This window comes from Sesamum indicum, linkage group LG3, assembly GCF_026168435.1.
Source record: "Sesamum indicum cultivar Baizhima isolate 11 linkage group LG3, ASM2616843v1, whole genome shotgun sequence".
Classification (NCBI taxonomy): Eukaryota; Viridiplantae; Streptophyta; class Magnoliopsida; order Lamiales; family Pedaliaceae; genus Sesamum; species Sesamum indicum.
The window spans coordinates 28,055,927-28,068,170 of record NC_142659.1 but is presented as its reverse complement, the minus strand read 5'-3'; the positions used below and the strand labels follow the sequence as shown (position 1 = coordinate 28,068,170).

At 31.4% G+C, this 12,244-nt stretch overlaps 1 protein-coding gene across 1 annotated transcript; it reads left to right on the top strand.

Annotated features, from left to right (window-relative positions):
• Positions 1-2,333: 2,333 nt before the first annotated feature.
• LOC105159048 (oligopeptide transporter 4) lies at positions 2,334-10,895 on the top strand. Its single transcript, XM_011075981.3, has 6 exons — positions 2,334-3,038; positions 3,763-3,860; positions 7,875-8,477; positions 9,323-9,575; positions 9,749-9,931; positions 10,019-10,895. The coding sequence occupies exons 1-6, from the start codon at positions 2,508-2,510 to the stop codon at positions 10,631-10,633; spliced, it is 2,283 nt and encodes a 760-aa protein (XP_011074283.2). The 5' UTR covers positions 2,334-2,507; the 3' UTR covers positions 10,634-10,895.
• Positions 10,896-12,244: the final 1,349 nt, after the last annotated feature.

Here is a 12,244-nt window from a genome sequence, read left to right as displayed (position 1 = left end):
ATACATTATTATTAGTCTGAAGTCAGCGATTCCAGCTGTAGAGTTTAATGTCACCCCATTCAAATTCCATCCAATTCATTAATGATTCTACATGTTTGCATTCGTAACACACAACTATGCGAGAAAATTGTTGAGTGCACAACTTGTGCAGTAGCTATGAGGAAATTGACATGCCAGTAATTGCATACCAAATTGATAAAATTAATTTCATAATTCATTTTATATGCCTACACCAAAATACTTCATAGTTCAAACCAGATTCATGATGTGGTTCTTTTTATTGTATGAATTTGGTGTAGAAATACAAAAATAATATGAATTACATTACATTATATTAATATAATATAATATAAATTTTCTGTTTATATAGGGTAAGTTTTAATGAGTTCTTTTGAGGTTTATGTGATAACGAATATTTTCTCATTGTTTGAAAATTTATTAATATTTTCTTAATATTTGATTAAATTATGTAATTTATGAATAGAAGTTTGTAATTGTTATTTTTTTGGGAAAAAAAATGTGTAAAATAATTCTCCACTTAATTTATAAAAAAATAAGTAAAATTATAATTTATAATTTATTAGTATTTTAGTCAGTTTATTACAAATAATAGATGAAAACTAAATAGATACTAATGAATTGGGTTAGATGTTTATTAAAATTAAAAATTTTCAAATATTAAAGAGTATTTATAATTATATAAAAATTAGTTGTAACATACTCTTTTTATATTATATATATAATAAGATCCAAAGCATGTAATATATTTGCACTTATAAAATTTACATAAAACAAATGTAGGAGGAAGAAACAAGAAATCAAAAAGGGTCTGAAAGTAACGATTTGTTCGAAAATGCTTTGACGAGTTCATTGTAGCCACCCCACAACAGGAGGCTACAGCTCATGCATACTCCCATCTCTTATCCTACGCCCTAGAAATTCTCCTCCCCATTGTCCCTTTGTCTTTTCCTTATTACCCAAGTCAGCTTTACTTGATTGGACCGAAAGAAAAATTGCATTGCCCATCAATGCGCTCTCTCCGAGAAATGCAGCTGCGTAAACTGCAGCAATCAATCTGTCCAGTGGTCTACATCGACGAAACCAAGGGGCGTACCTCCCAATCCCAACCAACCATTAATTTTTCATTTTTTCCGTTTTCGGGGGTGACCCCCCAACCAATCACCATAATATGGGGATAATGGGTCCCACGTAATTTCATCACCAAAATTAAAAATTTAATAAATTATATATTTTTTTATACGGATCAAATTAGACTACGTTCTTCTAAAATTTAATGTAATTATACTTAAACCTCCTGTAATTTAAGAAATTACATCTAACATTCTTGATATTTACTTCCGTATAATAAATAAGCCCCTTTATTAGTTAAATTAATTGAATTTGCTGATATTGATAACAAAAAAAGTAAATAAAATTTATATTTATCATCATTTGACTTATTACTGAATTAATGCAAGTTAATTTTTTTTCTACGGAATTAAACTTCCATTATAACACTGAAAATATATCTCATCACATTCATTAACGTGTGAAAATATATGAGTTAATTTGATCATAAAAGAACTTGTTTGACATTCAATAAATAAGTAATAAGTCAATTGACGGTAAATATAATTTTTCTTTCGATTTTTTACTAATATTATTAAATTCCATCAATACATTAATTAATTAAAAATAATAAAATAAATTACTATAAATTCACGTAAATTGATAAAAACACCATCACGTCTATTGTGACTAGAAGCCATAATATCGGATTTGCACAATTAAATTATTTTTTATGTGTTAAATTATTTCGATTTGTCATTTTTATTTTGCATTTGTAAATCACTTTTTCTCTATGTTCTCAATTTTTCAATTTCTTTTTTGTTTCCTCTTCCCATTATTTTTCTAAAAAAATAGTTTGTACCTTTTTTCTATTAAAGTATATATTTAAAATTTTAATTAATTAAATTTATTAATTATGCATACATTTTATTACACAATTGGATTTTCTCGTACACTAATTAATGTGAGTATAATACACTTATTATATAATTGATTATTTTTTAAAATACATAAATAATACAATAACTGTATCAAACTTGCTATATACTTGATTAAATTATCTGATTAAACCCAATTCAAGTTACAATATCCACTATTTGTTTTTTGGGTAAAGAATATTTTTAACGTACCTTCGTATCATATATTAATGTCAGGCTCACGTATATTATCATATATTAATGTCACACTCACGTATATATTATATTTCTTATATTGGAAGATTATAATTTAATTTAATTATACTAAGATCAAAGCAACGAAATTTGCAACTAAAAGTTTCTCCAATTTCAGAGTTATACTACATATATGTAATTTCCATATACATACAAAGTTCATTCATATATACATATATATATATACACACACACATGCACACACCATCACTCAAATAATCTAAAACCGTACAGCTTGATTAAGTGCTTTTCCTTAATCGTTGGAAGATGGGAGCAATGGAAGTGGAGGCTCCGTTCGACCCACAACCACCAAAAGTCTCAGAAAACGGCGACGCCGACGAGGATGAGATTTCGCCCATAGAGGAAGTCCGGTTAACCGTACCCGTAACCGACGACCCGAGTCTCCCCGTATGGACCTTCCGGATGTGGGTTTTGGGTCTTCTCTCCTGCGTCCTCCTTTCCTTCCTCAACCAGTTCTTCACTTATCGAAGGGAGCCGCTTATTATTACTCAGATCACTGTGCTCGTTGCCTCTCTACCCATCGGACGGTTCATGGCTGCTGTCCTGCCCACCACCAAATGGACAGTTCGGGTTCCCGGCCTCGGGATCCGGGAGTTCTCGCTCAACCCGGGTCCGTTTAACATCAAGGAGCATGTGCTGATATCCATTTTCGCTAATGCTGGGAGTGCTTTTGGAAATGGGCCGGCTTATGCGGTTATGATAGTGGATATAATCATTGCATTTTACAGAAGGAAAATATCTTTTCTGGCTGGATGGCTCCTCATTATTACCACTCAGGTTTCCTTTAACCATCTCTTTTACTCCATTAATTTTATTTTAGTTTACATAATTTTAAAAGGCTCCAATACTATTATTAAGGGAAATTCTGTTTAGATTCGGGCGATCAAAATTGAATTAATTATATGATAAATATATTGATCAACGTATTTGGAAAATAATTAATTATGTAACAAATGTGATGTACTTATTTCGTAAATAGTTTGATTCATCTAAACTTGATCTGAATAAGAATATTTCATTATTAAGATAAACCCATGTCGTGGATAAGATACCTTTTCATTATTTTTGGAATATAAGTAAAATGATTGTTCTACTAAACTGTTTCATTTTGAATTTTAGTGTAAAAGTCCTCTTGGTAATATATAATTATGTATTAATTAAAAGTGATAATGAATGCCAGCTATATTTATTTTTCTAATGCCGAATCTTTTTGTTCTTCTTCTGGAAAAATTAAATCAAGCATATCTGATTTTAATAATATAATTTATAGTTAGCAGATAGCTATAGCAATCCTTATCCTTCAGATTCCCCTTTGATGAAAATTGCAAAGCAAAAATGGGAATCTGATTCTGGGGTAGCACACAGTAAAGAGGGAAAAGTTAGGGAAGTCTTTTTCCTATCCAGCTGAGCCAGCTGATGTAGCTGCATGTCTGTATATGTTTGTATGTGTATAATAATATTTTGATATAGTGGTGATGCTGACATGCGCTATGATGGGCAGGTTCTTGGGTACGGTTGGGCAGGACTCCTGAGGAAATACGTAGTTGAGCCGGCACACATGTGGTGGCCGAGCACTCTTGTCCAGATTTCACTCTTCAGGTACATTGTTTTTTGAGGACTTTTTCTGCTTCTGTTTTTGCTCTATTAACTTGAGACGAATGTCTTTAGCAAACCCTTTTTGTCTTTTACGCTAAAAGTTTGTGTTTTAAAAAGTAACGGACGAAGATGGGGTGCACGGGTCTGAAGTGCTTTTCTTTATTTATTACAATATCAAAATACCAAAAAAAATTAGAAATATTACATTACAAAGATTAATATACTAAAATTTTATTTTTCAAATTTCGATATCTACACGAATATAACTTAATTAATAATTATAATTTATACATTTATTTGAGTTAGTATTTAGTGTAACTATTTATTTATTAATATTTAAATTAGTATTATATGTTGGATACAAAATGGTTAATTAAATACTATAATTATTGTAATTATCTAAAACTATTCTTAATTAATTAATATATATTTAATGAGCATAATTAAATTAATTAAAAAATGGGGGCGACGGCGACGCCACCTCCCATAGTTGGTCTGGGCGATGGCGACGTCGCTAGATTTTGGGGTGTCATCGCCGCAATCCGTGGGGGCCGAGGGGAGGGTGGGGGCGGAGTAGTTTTTTTTTAATAATTATTTATATTTATAATAATAATATTTTTATTTTATAATAGGAATTATTTATATATATTATAAGTTAAAATTAGAAATAAAGTAGATGGGGTTTTCGCCTATTTTTTAAAATACAGGGGAATTTTTAGCCAAGTTTCTAAAATACATGGCGTTTTTATGCTATTTAGCCACTTTGTTATGAGTTTTCTTGTTGTGGTTGAAGATAAGTAGAATTCCTGGGCTGTGTTTGAACTCTTTATGACGAGTTGATATCTTATCTAAAATGACGGCCTACACTATATTGTAGAAAATTCATAAATGAGGTTGTACTCCACCCTACTATATTGTAGTAGCTTTACTAAATTCCTCCCTCAAATAAATAGGGGCTATTGGAAGTATGTCAAATGAAAATCTCTTAGTTGCATTTGCATTGAAAGATTTGAAACACCTAGTCATAAATGATTTTAAATGCCAGTATTTCTAGAATCTAGAGCTAAAGAGTACCAAAGTTCTAGCAGCTTTAATTATTTTTTTTATTATGAAATGATAATAATAATAATAAAAAAATATATTTAAAATAAAACATATAATATTAATATAGCAAGTTGTGGACTGCCAATTTTGTTTAAAAAAAAATGGCAAATAGAGTCCGCGACTTCAATAATTGAACTCGTGGATAGTCCCTGTGACTTCAAACCTTCCCTATAAAAAAAAAGTTGTTTTTTTAATATTGATGGAGGCGGTCAGCCACTTTATAATAATTAGATATTATATAATTATAATAATAATAATGTAGATATAGGATAAGATTATATATAAAAATATATTATTATTTTTTTGCAAAGTTTTTCTTGCACCTTATTTATAATTATAATAATGTATTAGGTATCAATAAAGACATGAGATCTAATAAATTATAATAACTTATCTCAATGTACAAAATGATAACTCAATTCAACAAATACATAAATATAGCAATGATAATTAATTTATAATGTCTACATATTCAGTGGAACTTAAACCCATAATCTTGAACTTGCACTTTAAAGATTAAACCCTTGCAAGCACATTAACTTTAAAGTACAAGTTCAAAGTCATGGGTTTAAGTCCCAACGAATATGTGGGTATTACAAATTAATTATTGTTGTTATATTGATATATTTGTTGAATTTAGTTATCGTTTTGTATATTGAGATAAGTTATTATAAGTTTTTTTACCACTATTAATAAAAAAAAAAAGAATGAACCAACCAAAAATTTCTATAAGATGCCGACAAATCTTTTGTTTTTATTGGTACCTAATACATTATTATAATTGTAAATAAGTTGCAAGAAACTTTACAAAAAACAAGTACATAATAATAATATATTGTTTTACATAATAATCTTATCCTATATCTATATATTATTATTATTATATAATTATATAATAACATAATTATATAAAATATAGTATTAAATTATATTAAGATGCTGACAAGGCAGGCGGTTAGCTTTTGAATATTAAAAAAATAATTTTTTTTAATAGAAAAGGTTTGAAGTCGTATGAACATTGAAGTTGTGGACTCTCTATCTGTGATTTTTTTTTCAAAATTAAAAGAAAAAAATTGGTGTCAGTTCACAACTTGCTATATTAATATTATATATTTTATTCTAAATATAGTTTATTAAGGTTTGAAGTCGTAGGAACATTGAAGTCACGGACTCTCTGTTCGAGATGTTTTTTCAAAATTAAAAGAAAATATTGGTGTCAGTCCACAACTTGCTATATTAATATTATATATTTTATTATTATTATTTTTATAATAAAATTAAACCAGTTCTAGCGCCATGTAGGATCTAAATGTTTAAGTTAGTCTAAAGTTTATTGCTGTGAGTTTCAAGACTACACATGAGGTAAAAAGTAAGACACCAATTATATTTCTCTTAGAAGCTATAGGCTATAACTATGATTTATAGCCGTTATCACTCCACACACATACGATAACTCATGTCAGATTTTAATGATTTGACTTTGATAGATACTGTGAGTACTTTGGAGTTCCTTCTGGTGTCAAATAGCTGGTAGTATTTTCAGTTAAAGAATTTAATGGCTTCAAATCCTAGATTTGTTGTTGTGTTGTGTCTCAGGAAAATTCTTACCCGGATTAGGCCCAAACTAATCATATAACAAGTGTGATACACTTGCTATGTGATTGGCTAGTTTTCCTAAGCTGTACACCAATTACACGGAAAGTGTATTACACTTGAGATATGATTGGTTCAGGTTCGTCAAGGTGGGTCCGAACTAGAAATTCCCCTTGTTTCCAAGTCTACTGGGTGAATAATTGCAATTACTACTTAGTGCTCCATGTTCAATGTATATGTAAGTTGCATTGCTATTCACATTTTGAACGCACGCTGAGAGAGTTCCATGATAAGGGTTAAATATGCTTTGTATGCCTCAAGTGTACTTACAGTCGCATTCGCTCCCCAAAAGTAGGCAATAAGATCCCCGTAACAAAATAATTTGACATTGATAGGACAAAAATGCCCTTCATACTTATATTATGAAATCTTTTTGTGGACCTCCCTAGTATATATTTATTACAAAATTTCCCCATAGACTTTTCTTTTGGTGATTTTGAACGTTTATTAAAACTTTTATTTGGACAATAATATTTAATAATATCATTTTATTATAGATTATATAAGGTAGAAATATTTAGAAGCTCAATATTTGCAACTATATTTTATAGGGTAGATTATTTATTTAAAGATATACATAAATATGTATGGATCGTGATGTAATCATATATATCATGCATATAACTTATAAACATGATATTTTATGTTAGTTAACTTATATTTTATATTCAGTTATATGTAAATATTTAAAATATATCATATCATTACTCATGAAATTATGGAATTTTATAGATTAATTATATATAATTTTGTAATTACAATACATATATTACATATAAACGCAATACAATTTTTTAAAATTGTGTGTACAGTATTTTATAAAAAACTATAAAGATTATAAGCTCATAGAGTTTCTACAAGTATCTATAAAAATAATAAAATTTACATATTCTGAGTAAGTTTTGTTTTAAATAAAGTTTCATATTAACTCAAATTATTTTATAGGGGAATGATTGTAATCAATATATTTGAAGGGGGCTAAGTAATAAGGGCATTTTCATGCTAAAAATTATGATCAATGTTATTGGGGTTTTTTTGTTACCTTTTATACTTTAGGGAGGTAAATAGGACTGTAGGCATACTTCAGGGGTGGAAAGTGTCTTTATCCCCAAACATAAAAGAGATGAATATAGTGGACGTTTTACTAGTTATTGCATAAATTAGAAATTATCTTTGGGGCTCTTTAGAAGAACTTTTTACCTTATGTCAAGGAAAAGGCTTCAGCTTTTCATTCTTGATGTTTGAATTTGTTTTATACAGAACATTGCATGAGAAAGACAACGAAGGTGCTATTGAAAATGGGGATGGTAGCAGCAAGAAACGCCAAATGTCACGTTCAAAGTTCTTCCTGATTGCTCTAACATGTAGCTTTTTGTGGTACTTATTCCCAGGTTACTTATTCCAAAGCCTTCAGAGCATTTCATGGGTGTGCTGGGTGTTTCCTCACTCTGTCACTGCCCACCAGATTGGATCAGGTTTAAATGGCCTGGGAATTGGAGCTCTCACACTAGACTGGGCTGCTGTAGCTTCTTTCTTGTTCAGCCCTCTTATCTCTCCCTTCTTTGCCATTGCCAATGTTTTCGTTGGATATTTTATTATTATGTATATTGTGATACCCATATCCTACTGGGGGTTGAACGTATACAATGCCAAAAACTTCCCAATCTATTCCGCTGACCTATTTACTGCAAATGGTCAGGAGTATAACATATCGGCAATTGTTAGTCCTCAATTTGAGCTTGACCGAGAGCAGTATCAGAAGCAAGGGAGAATTCACTTGAGCACATTCTTTTCTCTCACTTATGGATTTGGATTTGCCACCATTGCCTCTACAGTTACACATGTTGCCTTGTTCTATGGAAGGTACTTCTTTTGTTTCTGTCTTTTATTTTCAAGTGTTTAACTGGATTGATGTTAATTTCTACAACTAAAATAAGGAAATTGCCATGTATCAAATAGAAGGCTCCAGTTAGGAGCTCTGTATCAGATTAGACAAGTTCAATATTGTTTGGCGTAAGTTTGTTAGTCTGAGCCAACATACTCATAGCCGTTATTCTGCTTAATGGGTTTCCTTGGAAATGTATGTGAGAGTTTCATCTTAGTAACCTCTTTGTTTTGTGAATATGGTACATAATACATGAATCAAATAAATGAAATTATTTGTGCTGTGATGGCCAGATTTTAACTAGAAATCCCAGCCACCTTCCTGCAGGATGTCCTTTGGCATCACCAACAAGAAGTATTTTAGACTTCTTTGTTAAGAAAAGATTCTGCTGAGTTCACCCCTTGTCTAGATTACGGTTGACTCATGCTAAGGTACGATTACAAAGAAATCTAGATAATCTCTAGTAAATTTACCAAAACTAGAATAAGACATTTGAACTAGAGATGACTTGCAATTAGAGCAGAGCAGGATATTACTGGAGGCATTTACTTTCGAGGTCTTACAAGAATATAGAAAATCTGCACATTTCAGAAGTTAAGTTTTGAAAGTAAAATCATTTAGAACAGCTGTGCTCTTGCTTCTTGATTAAACCCTGAATTCCTACTTCACTACATTATAATGCCAAGCTTGCTTCTATGGATTCTCATAAAGTATGCCCATAAAGCAGACATTCCCATGCTGGTTTGTGTCATGTATGCCTTTAGAAAAACTGTTGGTATCATTATTAGACTCTCAACTTCCGTATTTTATTGGCTTGGCCCAGAGAGATATATGACCGCTACAAGGCTTCTTCAAAGGCCAAGAGAGATATTCACACTAAACTAATGAAAAACTACAAAGATATACCTTCGTGGTGGTTTTACGTTCTTCTTGCGGTGACAATGGTGGTGTCATTAGTCCTCTGCATCTTCCTGAAAAAGGAGATTCAGATGCCTTTCTGGGCCCTTTTGCTTGCTGCTGTCCTTGCTTTCTTATTTACTCTTCCCATCAGCATCATTACTGCAACAACAAATCAGGTAACCCCTCTAGTAACATTTCGCTTCATTTCCTTTCTTCCTAAGTGAGATGAGAGATTCGTTCTTTTGTTGCTAATTATTTGCTATAATTTGCAAGTATCATCATTGGGAATGCTGGAACACTATCACTTAACTTTCACACTTCATAAATCAACACCTTAATTTCTTTTCAGACTCCAGGCCTAAATATTATCACAGAGTACCTTATGGGCATCATATATCCTGGAAGGCCGATAGCCAATGTCTGCTTTAAGGTCTATGGCTACATGAGCATGACTCAGGCAATAGCCTTTCTTAGTGATTTCAAGCTTGGTCATTACATGAAAATTCCTCCTAGGTCAATGTTCCTAGTCCAGGTACGGCTTCCTTCCTATCAAGATATTACTTCTTGATTTTCTGAATGGTTAGTAATAACTAACCTAAATTTTCAATCCAAATTCCAGTTCCTTGGGACCATGGTTGCAGGCACAGTAAATATGAGCGTTGCTTGGTGGCTTTTGCACTCTGTCGACGATATATGCCACCCAGACAAGTTCTCAAACAGTCCTTGGACATGCCCCAATGACCATGTCTTCTTTGATGCCTCAGTCATCTGGGGTCTGGTTAGTCCAATACGGATTTTTGGCAGTGAAGGTAACTATTCAGCACTAAACTGGTTCTTCCTAGCCGGGCTATTGGGGCCCGTTCTTGTGTGGGGCTGCCACAGGGCATTCCCCAAGCATTCTTGGATTCCCCTCATTAACCTTCCTGTACTCTTCGGAGCAACTGCTTATATGCCACCGGCAACCGCACTCAACTACAATTCTTGGATTTTTGTTGGCACGGTTTTCAATTTTTTCGTGTTTAGATACAGGAAGAAGTGGTGGCAAAGGTATAACTATATTCTCTCAGCTGCCTTGGATGCCGGCGTCGCTTTTATGGCTGTGTTGCTCTACTTCGTTGTGGGCCTTGAGAACAGAAACATATCGTGGTGGGGCAACAACGACCCCGAGCATTGCGATTTGGCAACTTGCCCTACGGCTAAGGGTATTGTAGTTGACAACTGCCCGGTATATTAGTCTCTGAAGTATCTTGGTGTTTATTTTTTCGTAGATCTGTTTTCTGAAAGTTCGTGTCTCATAGAATTGCTTGGAAGTGAAAGGAAAAATGTATATGATTTGGATTTACATTGTCCCTCGTTTCTGTAATATAGTTCATGTATACCCCTGCTGTTTCATGTCTTGTAAGAGAAAGGTTTTTACAATAGCTTGCATGTAAAATCTGCATGGAACTTTGAGATAGTTGAAATGAATACAGCTGAAGTTGCTAGTATTATGAAAATCATTACAACACCGTTTCAACCGTATGATCTTCACTTGGGCCGTGGTTACTTTGTGTGATTGGATTGGATTGGATATTCCACTCATATTTTGGATGTTTTGTTAGCATTTCACTTTCTCCCTTCGTATAATGGATGTTTTTCCTCTCTAAATAAAATTGTATATTTGTATGATTTTAAATTCATATTGTTTGATGGTTTTTTTGGCCAAATTGCATTTTTCCTCTGTATATTGCAAAAATAGCTAAAAATTCTCGTGTGTTTTAAACATAAGCAGAAACCCCTTTGATTTCTAAACCCCAATACAAAATTCCCCTTTCATTAGAAACTAATGGAAGGTGGGGTGCACTCACTGGTGGAGAGAGTGGGCATGATTTTTTTACGAGTTTTGATGGCTTTTTTTCCTGCTAATTAACAAAAATACCTTTATATTGTGTATAAAATTACTATGATCAAATGTACTTGTTTTTAATAATTTTTTTATATTTTTAATCCCTCCTAAATAATAAATAATTTTATTCCTAAATATATTTATTTAAATATCAAAACATAAAAATTGTATATATTATTTAATGTAACTTAAATTAAAAAATTAAATTAATATCACAATACAAAAAGTAATATACTAAGTTCATTTTTAAAAATTTAAATATTTAGCAATATAAATGTTAATGAACAATAACAATAATATTTTTTAATTAATATTTAATTTAAATATATTCTAATAAATTATTTACTGTAAATAATTTAAAATTTAATAGTATATGTATTTACAGTAAAAAATTTAATATTTTCTTTTATTATTTTTTATTTTAAAATTTTAAATCAAATTTTCTTATCATTTTTTATTTTATTTCTTTCTTAAATCAATTTTTAAATTTATTCAAAATATAAAAGAAAAAAAGAAAAAACTGGGCGACGGCCATCGCTTGACCGATGGCCGCCGAAAATTACCCTGGGCGGCCGCTGAGTCACGGTCGCCCAAACTTCTCTAGGCAATCGTCGCATTGCCGTCGCCCTTTGCGTCGAGCGATGCGAGGGGGTTGAAGAGGGGTGATGAGTGGTGGGGGTTAATTTTATTATTTTTTATTTTTATAAATAATAATTTCTATTTTATAATTATAGATAGAATACAAATTAAAATTAATAAAATCATGACCTTTAATAATTTAGATCTAACAGTTGAGATGTATTGATAAAATCATACCCCTGTTATACAATTAAAAAAAATTCAATAGTCATGAAAATAAGAAATAATATCTAATAAATAAGGGCATAACAACCTTTTGACAAAAAATTAACAGCGTCAACTTCAACTAACAGTGAGGTGCAAGTGTGTTATATTTAAGAG